The sequence below is a fragment of the Halichoeres trimaculatus genome, unplaced genomic scaffold, assembly GCF_033239565.1.
Source record: "Halichoeres trimaculatus isolate MK-OKI-2021-1 unplaced genomic scaffold, fHalTri1.1 fHalTri1_scaffold_6, whole genome shotgun sequence".
NCBI classification, from domain to species: Eukaryota; Metazoa; Chordata; class Actinopteri; order Labriformes; family Labridae; genus Halichoeres; species Halichoeres trimaculatus.
This window is the reverse complement of record NW_027437184.1, coordinates 4619791-4644161: the sequence shown is the minus strand read 5'-3', so window position 1 is coordinate 4644161 and position 24371 is coordinate 4619791. Positions and strand designations below refer to the sequence as shown.

General features: G+C 38.3%; 1 protein-coding gene across 1 annotated transcript in view; it reads right to left on the bottom strand.

Annotated features, from left to right (window-relative positions):
• mpzl1l (myelin protein zero-like 1 like) overlaps nt 1-15389 on the bottom strand; it is a 36706-nt gene extending 21317 nt beyond the window's left edge. Inside the window, exons 1-2 of the mRNA XM_074671940.1 lie at nt 15223-15389; nt 5438-5619 (exon numbers count right to left, since the gene is read on the bottom strand). Coding sequence (XP_074528041.1) covers nt 5438-5619; nt 15223-15295 — 255 coding nt within the window. The 5' untranslated portion in view covers nt 15296-15389. The remainder of the gene's footprint in view (nt 1-5437; nt 5620-15222) is intronic.
• Nucleotides 15390-24371: the final 8982 nt, after the last annotated feature.

Here is a 24371-nt window from a genome sequence, read left to right as displayed (position 1 = left end):
AACATTTGCTTGAAGTCTCCTCAACACTAATCGGGCTCTGGCTCACACACACCAGGACCAGCGCCAGAGACTTTGTGAAATCGAGGCTGTGTTGCTCTTCGCAGTATCAGCTGTGTAAAAATGAAGAATTCAACAGTAATGAATTACTTCCTGCTGTCTGAGGATAACCTCTCCATTCGGGGGTGGGATCACGTTCATGTTACAGTAACGGGAACAATGCTGAGAGGGAAACTGTCAGACTCAGGATATCTGACCGCAGAGCAAATTTTCATTGATTCACACACTGTGTGAATGGTTTCAACTGGGATTAGACATTGTTTGCGCCTCTTCTACTTATGTTCCAGTGAAGATCTGGTTTCCCTGACATCAGGAATAAAACTGTCAGATAAAGAAAGATATTAGATATAATAGATATTTCCAGAAAAATATTATTTTTTCTATTATTAGAGCATATAAGAGGATTTAAGTGCTCAAAGCCTCAGTCCCTCAGCACATTTCTGATTTAATAACCTGACTTGGCCTCTCAGGTCATCAGGTACAAGACTTTTAACTCTACCCAGACCAGATAGAGGGTCTGATGAGGGGCTTTAAGGTACTGTTGTCCTTCAGTAATGACAATTTGGTCTGATTTTACCGCCTGGGTGTGGGAGTTGGATGTTTTTGAGCCCGACTGATTAATCGGTTGGGCCGATTAATCGGGTTGATTAATCAGTTGGGCCGATTAATCGGGTTGATTAATCGGTTGGGCCGATTAGTCGGGTTGATTAATCGGTTGGGCCGATTAGTCTGGTTGATTAATCGGGCCAATTATGCCCGTCACCGATTAATCAACATCGGCCAAAATGTAGCCGATTATAAAAGGTTTTGCTCTGCAGAGATTCTGTCGCTCCCGCTCCTGAGTGCAGGAGTGCCCACCCCCTCCATCCACCATTATCTAATGTAAGACTATAGAACGACGTTTTAACGTTGTGTAAGTTGCTCATTGTGTGTTTACAGTTTGACTTTTTTTTCGACTTACTGTGTTTACAGTTTGATATCTTTATTTTTTATTGTGTTTACAGCTCGTTCTTATGTATCATTGGTTTACACTACAGTTCTTCTGTTGACAGTTTTATAATCAAAGTTCCTTGTTTTAATTTAATAGTGTTCTGTCTCTGTCTTGAATCACATGGGTATTATAATAATTAGCATATATCCTGAATATATCAATGAATTTATTATATATATCAGCCGATATATCAGATATCGGTCGATATATGGGATATCTGCATTTTTTCGCCCCCAGTATCGGTATCAGCATTGGCCCCCAAAATCCCATATCGGTCAGGCTCTACTTCTAATGTGCAATTAAAGGTTATTGCCAAGTAGGGATAGATCGATAATGAGCTGATATTTGGCCTTTTTTTTTGTTAATTTACAAAATTTATCAGTCACAAAAACAGCCTTCCTCCATCTGAAGTTTGACCACAGCCCATCTGGAATGACTGGGGAGATTGATTTTTTGACCTAAACTGCAGCCAGTCACCAGGGGGTGCAGTTTTTGTGGAGACCTCACTTTTTTTTCACAGTCTGTGGTATTTTCCCTTTCACTGCAAATGAATATCAGCTTCGGAAGTGGTTATCGGCCTCCTTGATTTCTAATAATCGGTATCAGCCCTGAAAAAAAACGTATCAGTCCATCTCTATTGTCAAGCTAGTTTTTGATTCAATGAAAAACAGGTAAATACTTCAACTTACGTCGAAGATGGCGAGGAATGAAAAGTCCAAGACATCACCTCACTTGTGCCCCTTACATTAACCACCCCCTGTGGTAATTGTTCAGGTAAAGAAAAAGTAAACTGGCTCATAGACTTTCTCTCTAGAGCAAACTGCTGACCTAAGCTCCTTCACAGCCATTTTTCTCTGTGTAAATATGATGACACAGGGTTGTTTGGATGAGAGTAAATGTAAGTCATTGCCTTTTTAGTAACTGTGTTAGTCTGCTTCAAATCAGCAACAATTTGCTCTGCTGTGAACTGAGCATTTTATCAGTGCATTAAATGTGTGTTTTGGTTACTGGAGGACGTTACGTCAGCCGTGTATCTCCACCAGCCAGGTTGATTCAGCGAAAGCCTTCGTTAATCCTGCTGAATATGTCAGCGCCGCCAATCAAGGCAGCGACACAGGTGGAAATGAAGGCACATTTTCTGTTCTGTGTATAGCCGATGGTTTTACTTCAGAGGAACTAACTACACTACAGTAAAAAAAAATCCTGTTTCCTCTTTATCATCTACTAAATCAATTTAGACTGTCAGAGACATGATTGATCTTTTTATTTTTGTCATTTTTGACGCCTGTCAACGCTGTGAGGGAAGTAGGTGTCAGACTTGAAGACTGACAGCACTCTAAAGAAACAGCCTTTCTGTAAGCTCCCAGCAGCAAATATCCACAACAACTGATTCATTTGACTCTAAAAAGAAAGAGGATAAGATTTTCTGTCAGATCAAAAAGCATCTGCATGTTTAGGAGAAAATCAGCAAAGAGATAAGAGAGGAAGATCATTTCAACACAGAGTGAAATCTCTTCACAGGAGCTTTAAACTACACGGTGAAAAGAAAATACCAAAAGATGTGACTCATGGCAACTTTAGCCAAGAATATCCTTAATACAGGAGCTTTTGGAGATCACAGCAGCAGCCAGAGGCTTAAACCTTTCTCTTTTAACAACCCTGCACCCAGCACACGGAGCTGCAGGCGACTGAGAGCCGGTTGAAGCTGCACAGTCAGAATCTTCCAGCCGAGCTCTGACGACACCATCGCCGTCCACCACTCGACTAAGTGGCTGAATCATTAATTACAACCAAGAAGTTTGTGTTTTCTTTTTTTCTTCTTTTTTTTCTCCTCTTCCTTATCTCCCCTGGTAATTTATTTATAAATTACAGAGCATCACCCGACCAAAGAGCATCGTGTATAATCTCTGACATGAGTGCAAAAGCAAAACCAAACCTTTTTTTGTTTTGCTTTGTTTTGGTGGAACTTCACTTTTACGTTTGTGAATCGTTTTGCTTTTCATTTTGCTCCAAGAATGATCCAGTAGAAGGTTAACAGGCATGCTGACCAAACAGTATTACTTTTTTTTTGTGTGTGTTTCTTTAGGTTAGTTAACATTTTGTGAGTGAAGGGGCGGATGCAATAAGATTTTTCTTCTTTCTGCTCCTTTTCATTAGTTTCAGATTTTTTCTTTAATATTTATACTACATGAAAATACCTTTTTTTATATAACATGAATGAAAGAAAGACAGACTAATAACTATAAAATAATAAAAAATAATATTAATAATATGATTATGTATCTACATATTTAAACAAACGTATATATGTTTATATTTACATTCACTCATACACGCGCACACACATGCACATACATAAACTTATGTTTACACATCCACAAACATATATTTAGCGATACCCATTGTTACCTATAGGTACACATACTCATATATATCACTAAAAAGTTTTAAAAAAAAGAAAGAAAAAAAAATTAAGTTGAAAATACTACGAGATTATGTATATTTAATTTTAATTTAATTTCTAAAATTGTATACTACAAATATACCGCTACTTGTATACCTTCTTACCTACAAACATATGCACTATAAGTATTCTATAAGAGACTATAAGGGAACTATAGGGGAAAAAAATAAAGAAATAAGAAGATAAATAAAATAAGGGTTATGATAATAATAATAATATAAATTAGTTTACGTACTAAAAAAAAAAATTAATAAATATAATAAGCAACTAAAATGTAAAAGATAAAAGAATCGATGTATATACTTTGTTTGCTTAAATCAGATTTAGACTGCCTTCAGATACCCTTATTTACTCCTATAGAACCTAAACTAACAGACCTACTCTTTTATGTTGATTAAGAATTGAGAGGAAAAATAAAAATAAAAATTAGATAAAAATATTTAAAAATAAAAATTAGATAAAAATATTCAAAAATAAAAATTAGATAAAAATATTTAAAAATAAAACTTAGATAAAATATATTTACAAATAAAAATTAGATAAAATATATTTAAAAATAAAAATTAGATAAAAAATATTTAAAAATAAAAAATTATATTAAAATATTCAAAAATAAAAATGAGATAAAATATTTAGAAATAAAAACAAAATGAGAAAATAAAATTAAAAAATAAAAATTATAAAAAATAACAATAATAATAGTAATAATAATGAAGCTTGTGTTTTCAATGTAACACATGCACATTTGATTACACTTTGCTTCCAGAGTGTATGAAGCTGTAAATCTCTTTCTGCTCGGCTGCTGCAGACCACCAAACCAAAATGTGGGCAGGATGTGCAGCTTTCCGATCACAGGACAGATGATCTCCTCTGACCTTGTGGCTTGTGGTGTTTACTTTCTAGTGGTGACTCAGCTCGCTTTCAGCCACCAAAAAGATGACACTATTACAAGAAGGATGCTGCGATTTGAGAAGCTCAAAGTGATTAAAGTGGAGTGGAGAAATAAGGCTTCAGCTGGGACACACTCCAAACACTGGCTGCGTGTTTCTGCTCTGGCATGAATACTCTGCAATTTAAAAACCCCACGGCTATGTCATTATGTTTGCAGGATATCGGAGCAGACAGGTAGGCCCCCGCCCAGCCTCGGTGATCTGTGCACAAAGACGAGCTGCTGATGTGGATGGGATCTGATCTGGATTCCTCAACTGACTTCATTCAACACTTGTGCGCACGGTGCTCTGTTTACGTTTCATCACAAGTTTAGCACATTCAGAAAACTCTTTAAATGTGAGTTGAGCTCAGTTTAGCATCAATATATGGAAAAAGTGGCACTTGTATATCAAAGATGACGCTTCAACCAGCTGAAGTGCCAAAAATGATCCTTTAAATTCACAGTTAGTCATGTTTACTCGAGCTTTAGCCCTCAACAGTAAATCCCTGTTGTTTGAAAATGTCTTATGTGCTGATCATCTGTTTAACTAATAATTTCTCCAGTATAAAACTCCATTGACTCCCAGTATAAACACTTCAGCGCCTGTCTGAACAAAAGGGTTTGTGTACCAAGAAGAACAAGAAACACAAAGATACCAAAACAAACCGAGAGATTAAACAATGACACTCGAGTATGATAGAGACGTAAGATACACAGCCGACAAAAAAACACAAACGGAGCTTCAGAGACGGGAGCTTCAGCTGGAGTGAGCCTGAAAACAAAACACAAGTAAAAGGAACAAGTGTCGTATTCAGATCGAGTGAAAATAAACGCCTGGCACTGAGACACGTCTGGATAGTGAAACCATCACAATGAGGAGCAGCTGAGGCCTTTATGTGACAGGGCAGATAGAGACAATCGCAGGAAAACATCCTGAAGCTGTGGGAATCGTCCCGGAGCGGACACGACCTGGAAAGAAGGGGGAAAGACTCACTGTGTACGGAGCTTTGGAGAACTGATTGTCAGGCTGACTCGACTGGAAGCTCCAGGTCACTGAGGTGGAGCTGCTGACCACTTCGGTCGACCTGAAGCTGCATCGGAGGGTTCCCATGGTGCCGTTCTGCAGAATCACCTCAGAATCGGCTTGGATTTCAATCGCCGATGTGGGTTTAAAAACTGAAAAATAAGACGGAATACAAATTAATTTTCTGGGAACAACTCTCAAAAAATGTCACTTTTTTCTGACAGGCCACTTATAAAACTTTCCACCCAATAATTACAGAATAACTTACAGATTATGCTAAATTAAAAACACTCTGGTAGCCGTCTGACAAAGCAGAACTTTTTCATAGGAGAGGGAAAACAGGGAATAATAGCAAGCAGTGTAAGTGAACTGCAGGTGCAGGTAGGATCAAAGCGACGCAGTTAAAACAACACACGGAGCAGCAGTGAACGGCCCGTGTTGTTTCAGGTAGCAGTGAGACAATGAAATATTACACAGGAAGTCCACTATGAGCAACAGATCCATGTGTTTGAAGAGTTTCCTGTCTCCAAAACACTCAACAACGTGTTTATAATTTCCACAGACAGGATGAGACAGCTCTGCAAACCACAGCTGAAAATACTCAAAGTTTTTGTCCCGATGCTCGACAGGTAAATGAAAAAAAGTTTTATTTTGAGGAGGAATGAGCACAAGAACACAAAAAGACCTCAGAGTTTGGTCCATTTTTAAAGCCCCTGTTTGTAGTCTTGCTGCTAGTGACTCTCTACAACCTAAACAGGACCATCAGCAACAAGACTGACACTTTTTATATAGTAATTCTCAATAACTGATAACCGCTTCTAGAGGCAGGTTTTAGACCAGGAAGTGCTTCGGGCTTGGGGTGTCCTGATACAACCTTTTCACAGCCAATACAACACTGATACTGCAGGCTTGAATATTAGTTGATGCCAATATCAATCTGACACAAAATCAGCACAAATCATTTACACATTTATTGTTTATTATGTTGTATATAATGTTAGAAAAGGCTTGATTGAGTGTTTTTATTCAAATTCAGTGTAGAAGTTGGTCGTCTTACATTTCCCTGGTTCTGTGCCACCACCACCAAAAACTTGTGCATGACAAGTTTTGCACCCTGCTGCGATGTCTTTGTCGTACCTTTACAAAAAAAAAATACTGCCACTAGGGGTGGACGTACCGATCTAAATATTGACAGCATCCATACCAAGATGAGTATTGGTATCGGATTGATACTAGCGTGATGAGATCAATGCTGCAGTTTCTCTTACGTCGTCCAGCAATTTCCTTTACTTTCCTCCATCTGCCGCTTCTCTGTGCAAATAGGAGGGACCTTTTTGTTATTTTGCTCTTGTGATTTTTTTTCCTAAAACAATTGTGGTGGTAGAATAATTATTTTATTACTTTTATACATTTAAAATTTTTATACATTTAAATATTAGCTAATTAGTTAATAAAAAGCTTTTTTTGCCTAAACTCTTTCTGCTGTGTTTTACCATAATCAGAATCAGAATCAACCTACTCAACGCAAAAATCACAAAATTATTCAATTATCATTATATTTCATGTAAAAAGTATCGGTATCAGTATCGGTGATACTAGTCCTATATTTACTTGGTATCGGATCGATACCAAAATTCCCACTACTGCCCACCCCTAACTGCCACCCAGCTGATATCATTCCTACTCCTTGCTACTTTGTACTAATTTGCACAATTTGCCCAAAATACAAAAACACTGAGAAAATAATCTGTGTTTACATGGAAATGAAGAGGGACTGAAAACGCCGTAGTAAGCATGCAGGCCTGTAGTCGGCGCTACAACTGTCTTGTCCAGACGCCGCTTTTGATAGATCTCAACAGAAGTAGAGTTTGGCCGATCATCTGGTGTGTTGGTGAATACTAAGCAGAAGTGGAGCAACAGATGCTCATTTTGTATAAAGACAGTCAGCAGATACAGTAGATTGAGCAGCACAAGCACAACACGGAAGTTTGTGACGGTTGTAACAACGGTACTGTTGTCCTGTTGTATGCGCATGCGCGAAGCAGAGTGTGACATCAGCATTTCCACTAAATACTCCAGCTTGCTAATTACACAGCAATGGTGGCATCAGCATGTCAGAAAAAAACACTCTGTAGGCCGTTTACAAAAGTTTGCATTTCAGGTCGGCTAAATAAGTCTGTGTTCCATCCTAAAACTGCTGTCGTGTAAGCAGCCCCTTTAGAGCCTTATTTAGCGGTGTTTTTGTGTGAAAGCAACGCGCTGAAAATTCTCTAATAAAGCGTGAATGCAGACAGATATCAGATTTTTTCAGTGGGAGTCCGTTTATTTGTGTTTTTGGTCAAGTAAAATATGGCCCCGTCTGAGTGCAGAGGAAACCGGCAGAGGAGCAGGGAGGGGGTGTTTGGTGCGAGCGCTCTGGGCTTCTGCTGCACAAAATCACTGCTGTAGGGGTAATTTCTGCCCTAAACCTTGTGATAGGACCCAACTTGTTCCACCCCGGAGTATCACTTTGAAGTCAATTTCTATTCCAATTATCCATCGTGTGTGATGATTTTGGCATCATGGCTGGACAAAGAGGTTCATTCCATCTCTTGGTAATAAAGTGAACGAGTTGAATACAGGTTTTGTGTTTGGCGTCCCGGTTGAAAGACAACATGAGAAAAGGTTTTTGTACTGATGGATGTTTCTGCTGGTCAGACTTGAGGTTAACACCTTTCATGCTTCACAGCAGCTTTTTGTCCCCTACAGGAAGTGAGCAGAGGAGTGTCAATCTAAAAGCTAACTGCTGGATATCACCTTGAACTCCTCGTTTGAGTCACTGCACTTTAAATAGTCTTAGACAAACTGAATCAGTCATAACAGTCCAGCCTGAAAAGAAGAAAAGACTAAAACTTTCCCTCCGACTTTCCCAGCCAGGCCTTTTGAACAGAGTCATTAAATAGTAAATGATTAAGATACATTTCAGAAACAGTACAAAAACCCAGCATGGTTCTCGTGTTACAAAGTAATCCACCAGGAGTGTGTTTTTGCATTTATGAGACGGGATGGTGCAGGGACCAGTCAGGTATCATAGACTCGGAGCATAAAACAGTCAAACATTTGCAGTTTTGTCAACTGTGAGGTTAACTCTTCAGTAAAAATTGATTAATTAAATAAGATTTTAAATATTCATGTCATCCTTAACAATCCACCATAAAACATATTAATATGTCCTTATCCACATGCTTCATTTAGCAACGTGCATCATTAAATATTTATTCTTTTCCGTCCTGTGTGTGTATTAATGAACAGAGGCCCTTGACCTGTGTGCAGACAGTGTATATGTTGGTCACTGTGTGTGTATAAAGGGGCCTGTTTGTATAACATACTTCTGTTTGTTTGGCTCTGTTGGTGTTTTTTGCCGAGTTTATTTCTGTCTCATGTAAGTTTTTCTTGGGGATTTGTGTGTGTGTGAGTATTTGTGTGCGTCTCAGCAACTAAAGCTGGAGTCAAGTTTCCACTTTAAGCACACACACACACACACACACACACACACACACAGATAGGGAATAAAGCTGACTCTGCTCCTGACATTTGGATTTGGACGGCGAGTTTGAATCAGTAAAAGTTTCTGGCGTTTGCGCCCATAATGTTATTAAACTCATCTGTGTTTAAAAAGATGAATCAGAGCCTCTCTGACGTGACGTTATGGTGTCTGGCAAGAATTGAGGGAAAAGGGCGTACGAGGGTACAATCTGTCTGCTTGAGTTAATTACTGATATCCATAAATTATTAAAATGTGCCCTCGAACAACTCTGTACGCTACTTTAAATAAATGACAGAGTCTTTGTAGTAAACAATTTGTTCTGCTGGGTTTAAATCTTTTAATCTTGCTCCTTTTTAACTGTATTTCTGTCTCTATCTTTTAGGGCTGTCACTTTATGTTCGATATTCGAATAATCAATCGAACATGGGGATAAATATCCGTAACCGATTAGTAAATACATATTCGAACGTAAAATATTGGGTTCAGCAGCTCATCAGGGCGCCTGGAGCAGTGAACCCTTTCATCCAGCAGAGGGCGCTGTCCGCAAAGCTCGACAGTTCCATCGCGTATGAACTTCTCTCTTGACCTCAGTGACCAAAGAGTGAAGTATAGTTGATAAAAATGGAAGACGCAGAAAGCCACAGTGGACGACGTTCAATAATAACACCGAATCATCTGAGGAGCAATGTGTGGAAGTATTTTGGGTTCTACGCCATTGATGGGAAAATTAAAAACAAAGACCGGGCTGTGTGTCGGTTATGTGGAAAGCAGTTTACCTACTCGTCCTCAACAACAAGTCTGCGGTCTCATCTATCGGCTTTTCATCCAAGCCATGCAGTCGAGGAGGAGGCGCCAAAGTGCAGCGGTGCTTCATCGAGTGTTCAGCCCCGTGTGACAACGTTTTTTTCGGCAGGGTCCTTACCAGAGGTGCGGAAAAAAGCTATTACGGACAAGATTGCACGATTCATATGCAAGGATATGCGGCCCATTGGTGTGGTTACGGGAGAGGGCTTTCGGGACTTGATGATGGAACTGGAGCCACGGTACACCATTCCTAGCCGCACCGCCATTTCGAGCCACATCGTAAAGCTGTACGATGTTACGCGGGCAAACATTGAGACTATATTAAAAGACAAGACGCTCTCCCTTACTACCGATGGGTGGACATCGATGGCTACTCATGCTTATGTGACGGTGACGGCTCACTTCATTTCTGACACATGGGAACTTGAAAACTATGTTTTGTGCACTAAAGAGCTTAGAGGGAGCCACACAGCTGCACACGTAGCCGCTAGTATTAGTAGCACGCTGGAGGACTTCGGCATACCCCGGGAGGCAGTCGTGTCTGTTACCACAGATAATGCTCTTAACTATGTGAACGCCGTGCACAATTTGGGGCTTATTGATGTACCGTGTTTGGCTCACACCCTGAACCTGGCAGTGCGCAAGGGACTGGAGGCTAAAGGAGTTGAGACAGCGCTCTCCAGACTGAAACAAACTGCGGCTCATTTCGGGAGGTCTCCGGCCGACTCCTGCCTTCTGGAGGAAAAGCAGGAGCTTCTTGGATTAAAAAAAGAGAGACTCATAAATGACTGCGTTACCAGATGGAATACCACTTACGACATGATTTGTCGCGCATCCGAGCAACAAGCTGCAGTGGCTGCCGTTGTTTTTGAAAAGAAGTTGTCCCATTTGGAGCTCAGCACTTTGGAATGGTCTATGGTGGATCAGCTTAAGGACATTCTGAAGCCATTTAAAGTGGCAACTCAGGCCCTGTCGACGGATGCCTACCCCACAGCATCAGCTGTCCTGCCTCTGCAGCACGTCATGCTGTCACAGCTGAGCACCCCCGACCCGTCATACAGACCAGTCATCACGAATGTGAGAGGTATTCATACAATTTTTTTCTGTCTAAATCTGCGCCAGCTTTGCTTTTAAATGATCAAAATATACGTATTTCAGTGTTAAAAACGATTTATTCAGAGGTTTGTATTTACTTCAGAATACATGACAGTTTAGGACAAAAATATTTTTTTTTTTTTATAATGTTCACAGAGCGGATGCTGGCTAATCTGAAAGCGCGCTACTGTGAGGAGAGCGGCGAGTGGATGCTTCTCAATAAAGCAGCGCTCCTGGACCCCCGGTTCATTCGCTTAGTCCACCTTTCACCAGAGAAGAAAAATGTTGTCATTGACAGCTTGTCACGTGAGATGAATGACTATGAAACAGACAGTGACTGTAAACCTGAAGAGAGGGCAGCTGCTCTTGGAGCGATGGGCTCCCTGTTTGGGAGTTTGTACAAAACGAGTGACTCTGTTGTAAGTAACGCGAGTTCCATTCAAGAAATACAAACCTACATGAGAGAGAACCCACTCTCTGCAGACAGCAACCCCCTGCTTTGGTGGAGAGAAATAGGGTGTGCTCGATACCCGCAGCTCTCAAAGTTGGCTCGTAAATATCTGTGTGTGCCGGGTACCTCAGTGCGCTCTGAACGGGTGTTCTCGTCAGCAGGCAACATTGTTAACAAAAAAAGAGCAGCACTTGATCCTGAGCAGGTTGACAGGCTTGTGTTTCTGGCAAATAATATGAGAAAATAAGTCAGTTAGTGCCGTTGTGCAGTGTTTGTGGCAATAAAAAAAGGCTGAGAATATAAAGGAAATGTCTCGTGTCTGTGATTCACAGCCGGTCAGCGGCGGCGGCGGCGGCGGGGGGGGGGGGGGGGGGGGGGGGGGTGTTCGATTATCTTCGATTATTTTCGTTTATGGTTGAAAACCGTTCGACTTTGATTTTGAGGAAAAGTGACAGCCCTACTATCTTTGTTTTATTACTTTGGAAAGCACTTTGGATTGGCTCAGTGTGTAAACTGTATTAGACAAATGGAGTATCCCTGCCAGTATAAACTCCAGTTACAGGAATCTTTCAGAATTTATCATAAAAAATTTGTTTTTTCATCACTTAGGGCTCTAATTTCGTGGACCAGGCACAAGCGCAGGCGCACCTGCCCTGCGCCAGCCTTCGTGACCAGCGCACGAAACTTGCACTTTGCAAGTTTCCTGCAGTGCCAAGAGAGGCGCAGTCAAGGCGCTGAGGAGCGCAGAGCTGCGCGTCCACGCCTCCCTCCGCGCAAATGGCAGAGAGGGAGGAGAAAAGCCGCGAGTGGGTTTAACACAGCCGAGCGCTGTTTTCACCAATCAACTGAGTGCCTCTCCTCGGAAACAGTGTGCTGGAAAGAGCCGGTAGCGGACGGTCAGAGCCGCTCACCCTGCAGCAGGAGAATGGACAGCGGGGCACATCGGAGGACACGAAGTGCGTCACCGTGTGGGCCAGCTCCCGGGACAGATTTAATCTGTTCCTTTGTCATTAATAGGAGAACAAAATGAAGAGACAGTCACACAGCTGGTTTATCCATTCAGAATACTTTTGATCCACCTGCACTCCTGGTTTGTCATCACCAAATAGCAGAACCTTTGGTGATATACTGTATACTCTCCTAGTGTCTCCACCTCATCCTCCTTACAATAATGTACTCCATCTTTTTAGATCACGTTAAAAATGAAGACTAAAACAGAGAAATATGGGATATTACGGGTAAATCCTGAGTGACATACATTTATTTTGTCTCTTTTTTCTTTGTCTTTTCTCTCCCTCTTTTCTTTGAATGAAATGAAATGAGAGAAGCCAGATATATACCCAGTATCAGATGTTAAGGCTGTTTATTGTTTAATTGTAAGATGTGCATCAAAATTTCAGCTGCCGTCAGGTTAACCTTCCATGATGACAAACGGCTTTAATCTGACATCAATATAGAAATACAAATGTATATGCTGGTTCAGACGGTTACATTAAATAGTGATTGCTGTGATTGTTTTTTGCATTAAAATGTGCCTGACACTCTGGAAACCTGCCTCTGAGGCTTTGTTGACATGTGCGCACATGTGCGCCTGTCACCAAATTACAGCTGCGTGGGGTGCGCTCCGCTTTGCGCCGAGAATAGACCAGGTTGGAGCTGGCGAGCTTTTAGCACACTTTTATGGCACAAAATTGTCACTGCGCCAACATGAATCTGCTGACACCTCCCCCTGGTGCGCCGTCAACTCCCCCTGGCGCGCCGTCACACCCATCTCTGCGCAGACAGTCTACCAAATTGTCAAATTAGCAGTGCACGGCGATGCGTAGCACAAAATTAGAGCCCTAATTGTTCATATTGTTCACCTCTATCATTGGATGTTATTCTTATATTTCTGTTTAGCCTTTCCTCACCAGCTGTAACATATACTTCACCCATCTCTTACTATTTGGGGTTTATACATTTCAGAAGGCTTAGTGATTAATAACTTGCACATAATGTTCAGCTCAGATTTGAATACTTGATGATACACTTATACGTTCGCAACCTGAATAGAGATAAGTAAAACTGTCAGAAATGTCAGACCACAGCTTCAACAAACAGTGACACACCACATTCACATCTGCTCCCACAATAGGAGGAGGATTTAAAAGCCTTGATGGAAATAAAAGAGGGCCACAAAAAGGCCCATGTCTGCTGCACTTGACACAGCAATTAGACTAAATTCTGCCTCGGGCGGAAGCTACAAAGATTCAGAGTCCTGGGAATACTTTGCATTGAAACAACAGAAAGGCCATGACAGCAGCCAGCCAGATAATCAGCTGAAGATAATTTCCCAATATGAGAGGAAGGAAGCATCTGTCATGCATTTCCTCTGGTCAGATGTTATTAGTCTGAGATTTTGAGCACAGAGACTCAAGTATACTTCTCTGTCCAGAGTTATAGGGGGTCAAAGCTCAACACAGAACATTTATCTCCACCTGTAGGGCATTACTGCATCAAATTAGTTCAATTTCATTCATTTACTCCCAAAATAATTCAAAATACAGCTCATATTGAAAGTTTTCTGAGTGATTATTGGAGGTAAAACACTCATATGTAATATGAAACACACAGCTTGTTAGTGTTTTAGCTGAGAGATGTGTATTGTTTATAAAGCCAGCTGGTTTCCAGAAGTGACACGTAAATCAAAAGAAGATATTTGTCCCAGAGTTAAAACAAATACACTTAGATTTATTTTAAACAGTTTTGCAGTTGTGTTGTGTCTAAAAAAGGCAATGTGTAATGTCTCATCTGAGTCAGGGGGGAGGTAAGCCAACAAGGAAATGAGATGCTAGGCTAGTCAAGGTGAGGTCGGGCTACATAAATAACTGATGAGTTGGCACCGTTTTAAAGCCACAGTGTTGTCCTAAATACAACTAACAACGATTTATCTGTGCGTTAATCACTGTAAGAGGTCTGGCTTTCATTTGAAGCCTGTGTTCCTCAAAGCGACACGTAGAAAACGTACAAACTCATGCGTCACGACACCGTTACTTAAAACAATAGCATGTTAAGGTGGCTTTGTTTATCGCCTAAAGTAAATGCATGTGGGCACACTGGTTAACATTTATACATTAACACTTAACGCTCGTAAAATCGGCGAACACACCCAAGAACATTTGTTTTAGCTTGATGTAATCGTGTACCATCTAGTGGGACTTTCTATTCAACGTTACTTCCACGGTTGGTACCACTGTCCCCTCCCGCAGAAAGGTACCAACAAGAGCTGGTGTTCCGTTGAATTGTGTTCCCTAGCGAGATATGACTCTCAGCTAATCTGCGCACGCGCATCAACACAATACAAGGCGGTTGTCACCACTCGGTGCACGAGAGCAGCGAGATAGACGATTTGTATCTAGTACATTTCTCCTAAATAATCAGATTAAGTATTTTACAGCGGCAAAAATGTGCTCATTTTAGTTGTTAAGTACAATCGTTCGTGTCTGTAATTAAACACGGTAACACTGTTCGGCAAAGCAGCACAACTCGACAGAACACCACTTCTCTCTACCAAATCTTATTTAGATTTTAGATAATTTCACTTCCCCGTCTCAAACATCAGTAACGGTACATGTATGAGTACAAAGCAGGGCGTAGCTCTAGTCTGTAATGAAAATGTTTTCGGCTGTTTCAATTTTCGCCTCCGGCTCTGATTTCAAACAAAGAGACATTAATTAGCAGGATTATGAGCAGAGGTTAGGGGTGTAGTGAGGTGTCTCCCGTACATGAGATGCGATACAACACTGCTAGCAAGCTAACCTGATATCCCACCTTAAATAATGAGCTCAGAATCAAACATTTCAAACCGAAGTTTCACCCACACTGGGCGTTCACACTCACCTAATACAATAAATAACGTTAATCCGGTCAATAAAGCTCGCTTGCAGATGTTGTTTGACCATTTTGGCTCCATTATGTTGTTGTAAACAGGAGAAGTCCCTCTGCTTCTTTTTCTCCACCCTCTATCCTACGAGGCCTTTCTTCTTCGTGGAGATGCTCCGAGGTGCAGCTGCTGCCCCCTATAGGTGGCTTGAAGCTCTGCAGCTGTAACTTCAAAGTCATGGAAGAGGATTTAGAAACTTTAATTTAATGAAAGCGTAAAAACACTCTAATTTTTAAACTATGTCAAAATCAATACTCAGAAATAATTTTGGGGAAAATGTGTTTTAGTTAGAATATTTAATGCAGTAACATGCCCTTTGTGCCAGTTGTATTATTATTATTATTATTATTATTATTATTATTATTATTATTATTATTATTATTATTATATTGTAATACATCACCATTTTGCATTCCCCAGTAAAGAGATAATTATTTCTCCAGAGTAAAAAAATAATAATAATAGAAAATTACGCCTTGATCACCCATAATCCAACATCCAATAGCTCTGTAATGAATGCGTTGCTCAACCAACTTAAATATTGGTCCAAAATATTCTACATTTATTATGAAAATTAGCAAATTTTGTATTTTAAAGGCTAAATTTAAACAATATTTTTTATTATCATTTTAAATAAATGAAAGATAAAGCTGCAGTTATAGAATTAATTGATTCAAAACAGAGTTGCTTGATCTTGAAAGTGCAACTGGGTGTATTTGAGTGCCAAAGTAGTGACACATTAAATTTTAGACAATAAAAGGGATTATATATTTCTGTCTCAACTGTCACAGAATTAACAAAAAAAAAAAAAGAAAGAAAAAAATTCTGCCATGATTAAACATAATCCAGCACCCAGTAGCTCTGTAATGAATGCATTGCTCAAACAACTTAAATATTGATCCAAAATATTCTACATTTGTTATGAAAATTAGTAAAAAAAAAAATTTTTGTCATACCATTTTTAAGAAATAAACAATAAATTTGCAGTTATATAATAAATTGATTAAAAACAGAGTTGCTTGATCTTGAAATTGCAACTGGGTGTATTTGAGTGCCAAAGTAGTGACACATTAAATTTTAGATGATAAAAAGGATAATATATTTTTGTGTTTAATGTCACAAAATAAAAAATAATAAAATAAAATTAAATAAAAAAAAAAACAGAAGATTATATGGGCATCAAATGAAGAACAATGATCCCAAATTTGCACCTAAGGCTCCTGTAAAGGACTTTTGTTTTATGTTAATTTTTGGGATCCATATGGACAAAGATGTACTACATCTAAAAATTGTCAAAATTAATTAACAAAGTTTGTCTTCTTAGTAGTTCTTTTAGAAAAAAAGTAAAAAAAAATAAATAAATAAAAAAATAATAATAATAATAAAAATCTACTTCTGCTTTGTGAAGATAATCCTTTTTATCTACACTCTGAAAAAGTAGTTTTGGGGATTAATAATTACTATAAAAAAATTATACATTCTTGTCACCGATAGACACCAATGGATCTCCACACAGGAGTTTTAAGAAAACCTACTCCTTGCGTCCATCAATCAAAGCTTTGAACACAGGTTTTAAATAAACAGAGTCACAGAGAGCTGTAAATAAACTCTGACAAAATAAACTTAACCGGGTGAGGTCCAGGCTGGTTTGTTAAAGCCACTGCAGTAAGAACAGCTGAGGTGAAACAATGACACATGACCGGTTTGTCTTCATGTGAAGCCAAAGTGTCGTCACTATGAGAACATGATCAAAACACTTCAGCGACGGCATCCTCCATTAGTCAGGAGTGAAACATCTCAGTAACTCTGTGACGGACTGCCGTGACGTAAACATTTATCCTCCCTGTGGTGAAGCCTTTTGATGTAAGTTATCTGACTTTGACTCTGGTGCAATCATGCGGTTGAATGTCTTGAACTTTAAGATGAGTTATCATGACCTAAGCACAAACATTTCAGGTCTTTTCTCAATGGGTCAGTTATTTTTTATCTAGCTGAAGAAATCTTGTGGGATTGGAGCATTTAGGGAGGTTGTGGGTTTTATCAGACTGTTTTATGGCTTTTATTGGATTCATTTTGATTTAAAAGCAATGTGGAACAAACATCTGGTCAAATCTTTATCTCTTTCATAACAGAACAAATGCCAGTGTTAGCATTTAGCTCCTAAAGCAGCTACTACTGCTGTAAATCTTCTTAAAGTGTAGAAACATACGAGCAGTCTTTGTATGTTTCCTCCCAAAGAGAGGCGAGAAACATATTTTGAATTCATTATTCATGAGTCATCGTTAATTACGCTCGGAGGGGACACAGGCTGCGTGTGCAGCATCAGAGTGTGGATGGTTTGGTGTCATGAACATTAAAGGCGTAGAAATAAAAGAGCTCTTTAATGAAGCCAGAAAAACAGATCTTTGAATCGAGAGAATTGTTTAAATGTCAGATAAAGCATCGTTCAGGGTGCTTCTCACGCCACTTTGTTCTGTTTACATCCACACATAGGCGAAAATAAAAGCCTTAAAACCAGAATCAAGACTTCAACTTTTTATTCTTCTTCTTGTGAAATCAAACATGTCTGCAGAAGCCCATGCTCTTACATTTGTTTTAGGGGGAACAAACTGAAACTCCTGCTGGAAAATTATTACAACTCTTAACTGAAAAAAAGTAAAACTCCATTAATTTAGAGTTAAAAGTTAAAAATGTGTTAATATCACAGTCAGAGTGGAACACAGAGTTCTGACCCTGATGATGAATCTCATTGGAAACATGTTCGATAACAATGTTTGGATTCATCAGAGCTGAATGGAATGATGGAAGCTGCATCGCAGAGCTCAGACTGTGCAGACAAACGCTGCGTTTGACAAGAAAAAAAACGGCATAATATGAGTAAGTGCAAAAAAAAAAAAAAAAGGAAGAACATCTTGAAAAAATTGATTTTAATGTTTAAGCCTTAAAATCTTTAAATTGATACTTGAAACATCAGAGGATAACTTTTCTTTAGGTGTGAAGTCACTGTCAGGTATGGAAGCCCCAAGTGGACATACATCCATTCATATTTTCACAAAGTTAAAGGTCCCATATTATGCAAAAATCACTTTATTAAGTCTTTTAGTGAAATTTGTGGGTCTTTGTCTTTCCTCCCAGCCCACAAAATGTGATATTTAATGACAAAACCTGTATTTAGTAGTGCTTGTGAATGTAAAATCCTGACCTAAAACGAGCTGTTTGGGAGCAGATGGAAGAGCTTTTTCCTCAGTGTCCCCCCTGTCTCTGTGTTAGCTTCAGGATGCTAACTTTAGCTGCGGTTAGCCTGTTGTTTCAGCCTGTAATGTTACGGTAAACGAGCTTCTCTGTTTTCTAAACATTGTGCACTCGGAGCTCGTGGCGCCGCTCTCAGTGACGCGGAAGAGCGGGGCGGTATCAGCGGTGGCTCATTTACATATGAAGGCCACGCCCACTAAATCAGAGCGTTCTGAACAGAGGGGCTATGAGAGCCTGGAAACAATGCTGCTGTGCTTGATTTATTGGCTTTTTGGACCAAAATATGTTACTACCATTTCATGAAGACATCAATGATCCATATTAAACTGCAGAAAAGGAGCAGAATATGGGACCTTTAAGTTTCTGGTTACTTTATTTCAACCATGATTAATGTTTATTTTATTTTATTTCAATTTTTTTTATTTTTTTTATGTCTCAGTATTTCATTGGTACTTTCATATTTTAGTATCTTGGTTTTGTTGTTTTTCTTTTATTATCTGAGCAATTGTTTTTGCTTTTATTTTCTTGAAGTTAGGATTTTTTCAATTCAGTTCAATTCATGATTTTTTTTCTTTATCTTGTAGTGGGAAACCTTGTTTTTTTTATATCATAAAAATCAACTTATCTTGACGTTTTGAGATAGAAACCCTTGCATACAGCATTGTTGTGTCAAGACAACAAGATCAAAAGGTTAAAATCTCAATGAAATAATCAAAATCTTCTTTATCATTCAAACGTGAATGTAGTTGCCAACATTTCATATTTAGAGAGCAAAATAATGCAAATTTATGCAACTTTCCATCCTTATATTTTAGAAGTGGGACAAAAAAAACAAAACAAAAAAACACCATAATACTGTAATAAACAAGTTTAAACCAATATGTTTAATTTTAAAAATGGGTGTTTTAACATGGAACTTAAGGGGATCCTTGTCTGGTACAGCCAGCCCCCCGGTGGACACTTATAGAACTGCAGCTTTTACTCTTTCACGTTGGCTTTTCTGCTTGTTTTATTACAGGATGATTTAATAAATAAAATGTATGAATGTGGAGGCTTACATTTTTTTTTCTAAAAGTTAAAAAATGCATTTTTTTTGCTTATCATTGTACTTTTCATTCAGTTTTCACCACCAATCTGAGAGTTTAACGTTCTTTTACTTGATATGTGGCCAGTTTAAGTCAAAACTAAGCAGCAGGTTTTACACAGTGTGAGCTTTTGGATGATCCAGTTTGTCTGAACCCAATCATGAGCGGGATTTACCGTACACACTTCAAAAAAACATCTCTGTTAAATAAGAAATTACTTAGTAAAACCAAATCTCAAAGATGAACACCATGAATATCCAGAATGTCTGCTTCCACATGGGCCGTACGCAAAGTTTGTTATTTAATAGACATCAGTATGGACAAATCAAATCAAAACACACCCGGTCAATAACGCAGTAAGGCCTTCAGAGGAATAAAATCCACATCTTTCACTAAAAAAACTCTATTTTTAGTCCCAACATGAGCGCTCAGCCCACGGTCATACAATCCAAACATGTACAGCGTCCTCTCAGTGCAACGCAGGCTGATTCGCCCACATCATCTCATAACACGCCGTCATAAATATCAACTCAACGTATCTACAGTATAGACATATGAGACATGAGGTTAGACATGCAGGTCAGAAAGAAAAACACAGTGATGGACATTTCTTTGAACCACGCACAGCTGCAGTCAGAGCGAGAATCCCTCCTTTGAGTTTCCTGAACAATGGAAATAAACTCATTTATCCTCATTTTTTACAGCTTTGTGTCAAACTGTCAGAAGAGTTAAGAGGATTTCGACGGGATCTTTGCTCACGAGAGGCCATGACTGGAAAACACTTCACATCCTCGCAGCTTCTGGAGTCGTATTGTGACAATTTTTCCTCTTTTTCTGTATTTTCCTGCTCCATCAGCGTCGGGAGAGTCTGTGTTTCCAAATACATGTATTAATACTTTAAACCTCATTCCTCTGAGCTAATTTTCCAGCCTGAACGTTTCACATGTGGGAGTGGAGCAGATGGTGGCGTACCACCTCCCCTCCTGTACTTGAGTTGTGTAATAGCTTGTGTGTGCCCACGATGAAGCAGTTAAACGTCTAATAAAATCTGACACACCAGCAGAGCCAGCACACTGGTTTGTTTTCACTGAGGGTTAAGGCCTCATTATGGTTGAAACTTAGCTCGTAGCACATCATCAGAATCAGTCAGCTGACACATATCCAAACTCTCTGAATGTGCTGTGACACACTGACTCAGTCTGGACTCGGTCGATGCGCTCTGGGTTTCCTGCAAAGCCCGTCTTTTCTTTTTGACCTCTGAGAGGCGAGTGACATTTATTTAAAACTACAAAAATGGCTGCCATAAATTATAATCAGCGTGAAGCTGACTGGACACAAACAGTTCGATCTTGTGGTCAGAAAATTAAGAAAGTGAACAATAAATTTGAGGAGTTAACTTCAAAATGAGAGGAAAAATAAAACTGTGACAAATTTGACATTTTTTTCTCTTTTTTGAAAGAGCTTTTGTAAAAATCCTTGACCCTGATTGGTTATTTTCTTCTCAGAGGCGTGACTTCTATTCAAGCTCTGTTTTGTGAAGCTGCTTTGAATTTCAGAGTGAAATATTTTCCCTTGTGAATTTAAATGGTGACTTTAGACAAACATCTTCTGCTGGACTCTTAAAATAATTTTAGTTTAGAAGATTTAAAGGTTGCATGTTTTGAAAATTATGAACAAGGATGTTAGATTTTTTTTAAATAAGAAGGTAAAGTAGATCCCTGTTCAAATCCCTGACATCTCACTTTCCAACATCCCGTACATTTCACACTAAAAATCTGTGTATCATAACGTGTTAGAACGTTCACACATAACGTGTGAAACAGGCATCCAACGTCTTCAAAGTCAGCAACTGTAGTTTACAGACTACACTTCTTAACCACTTTAGCAGGACCCTTGTTTTGTTGCAACAGCCATTGTTGGTGTAAGGAGAGAGGAAGTTATAAACTAAAAGCGTCAATAATACACACTTAACCAAGGCTAGATGTAAAATATGAGCTGCTGTTGTAAACAAAGGTCTTCAAATTATGCAATCTGGAATCTGCATTCATTTACAAATTTCTAGTTTAAAGATTGAACTTTACAAATGTTTTGATGGGGAATTTATTAGACTTAAAAAGCTATTTTTCAAAAATTTTTGTGTCATGAGGTCAAAGTTGTCTCTGAGTTTACGAGAAGCAGGAAACACTTGAGCCGTCAGAGTCTGAAAACTCAAATCTTCATATTGTTTGTTTTGATTAACAATACAGAAAAGGATCAAGGCCACTGAAAAAATATACATCCAATTGTTTTATATATCTATTTTTTCTGTGAAAAAGTCAGCATTCTTAGATGAAAGTCAAATTCTAAGAAAAAAAAGTCAAAATCCTGACTTAAATCTGTGAATTCTGAAAAAAGTCAAGATTATGAGCTTACAGTCAGAATCAAGAAATAATAATACGTCCACTTTTTTTAATCAATTTTTTCTTTGAAACAAGTCATAATTTTGAGATTAAAGTCAAAGTCTAAAAAAAAAGAAGTCAAAATTCTGACTTTAATCTCAAAATTAAAAAAAAAAAAAGAATTATAAGAGTATAGTCAGAATTTTAAAAAAAAATATGTCCACATTTTTTTAATATCAAATTTTCCTTTGAAAAAAGTCAGAATTTTGAGATTAAAGTCAGAATTGTAAAAAAAAAAAAACTCAAAAATTTTTCATATCTTCTTTTCATTTAGAGAAAAAAAAAAGTCAAATTCCGACTTTAATCCTAGAGCTTTGGAAAAAGCAGAATCATGAGATAAAAGTCAGAATTTAAAAAAAAAGGCAAATTTCAATATCCAGTTGTTCTGAGAAAAATGTTAAAATTACAGGAATTAAGTCTTTATTTAGAAAAAAGTAATAATTATATCTATTTTTTTGCAAGAAAAAAAGTCAAAATTCTGACTTTAATCCTAAAACTGTGGGAAAAAGCAGAATTATGAGATTAAAGTCAGATTTTTTTTTGAAAAGTCAAATTTTTTAATATCCAGTTTTTCTGAGAAAATGTTAAAATTACGGGAATTAAGTCTCATTTTTTGTCTTAAAAAATCCAATTTTATACATCTGTTTTTAATTTTTTTTTTTTAGAAAAATTTCAGAAATTTTTCTTGTATCTAAGAATTATCTTAGATTTTTTCTCAGAAAAAAACAGTGATAAAAAATAAGATTTTAACTTTTTTTTCTAGTGGCCCTAACCCTCTTCAATAGAACGATGATACTGTGTAAGAACTTATTTTACCATTTTATCTGAGCTCAGGATCAAAGTGTCTCGAGTTTTCACAGCAGGGAGTAAAAAAGGAAACCAGAGAGACAAAGAGGGGAGATAGGAGTTACGATGATCACATAATGAATGTCAGAAATTTGTTACAACAGGAGTAAAAACAAAAAAAGGGGCATGGAGACATGTTTCAAACCCTGGCTGTTAAATGTCACTCAAATAACGCTGTGTGGAGAAAGCGTGAAGATGACGGTTAGAGAAATGGTTAAAAACTGCTCACAGGATGGAAAGGTGTGACATGAGGTTGTTTTTAACTCCACACTCACGTCAGATGGAGGACACTGACAGCTTTAGTCATGTAAGAGTCAGCTGTTTAAATTTACCTTAAAACATCTTCAGGATTTCATTCAAAACATTCCTGTTTTTCACCGATCACAGCTGCCTGTCACTTCTTTTCCCCTTGATCCTGTTTCTGTAGCTGTGCTTCAGAAACGTAAAGTCGCGTCTGATCATCTCAGTAATGAGTCCCTCTTTAACCCTCTCACAGGATGTTGCTTTGTTGTGCTCTGACCATTAATGGAGATTTCCATCGATCTGTCTTTGAGTCTCACTGTTAGATCTGCTCGTTTTCATCATTACAAATGTGACTGAGCTGCATCTTGCTGCATCCGTGACTTCTGCTGCTTGGTTGAATTAACTTCACTTAAAGCTGCTTCATTCTTTTAGTTTGATGAGATTTAAGTTTGACTCTGTAAGGTGTGTGTCAGTATCACAGTTTACAGTATCAACACTGGAAAAACTGAAATCTTATCAAGTGTTTTTGTCTTATTTCAGTAAAAAATGTCTTTTTAGACTTAATCTGAGCCACATTCACCTGTACAGTCCAGAAAAATTCTTATTTTAAGTTATTTAAAGACAAAAGTGAGATCTGAATTGCTTGCAAGTTTTTAGCAAATTTTCGAGCAAATTTTTCTTTTTTTTTAACTTGTTACAAGAAATTCAGACCTCATTTTTGTCTTTAAACAAATTAAAACCAGAAGTTTTTCTGAAGAGATTAGTTGAATGTGGCTCATATCAAGCAAAAAAGACAGTTTTTATTCAAAATAAGACAAAAACACTTGATAAGAATTCAGTTTTTTGCAGTGGACTTTCTCGATTACATACATAAGTCTGCATCTTATGGTTTGTTTTTTTTTCTTCCTTATTGTTACTGTCTTATAATTAAGCTATTGCACACATTATACAAGAGAAGAATTGTCAAAAGAAGTCTAATTTTATCCTTTTAACATCTTTAAAGATGCTTTTTTCGCATGAAGTCTGATCAAAAACTTTAATTTTCAGGATAATCAGGAGAATATGATCTTCACGCTCTGATTTTGGGTTTAGTTTGCTTTATGTTGTGGTTTGAGAGAGTTGTAGTCACAGCCTCTGCAGCTACAGCTGAGAAACACATTGTGTGTGTGTGTGTGTGTGTGTGTGTGTGTGTGTGTGTGTGTGTGTGTGTGTGTGTGTGTGTGTGTGTGTGGTGTGCTCTTC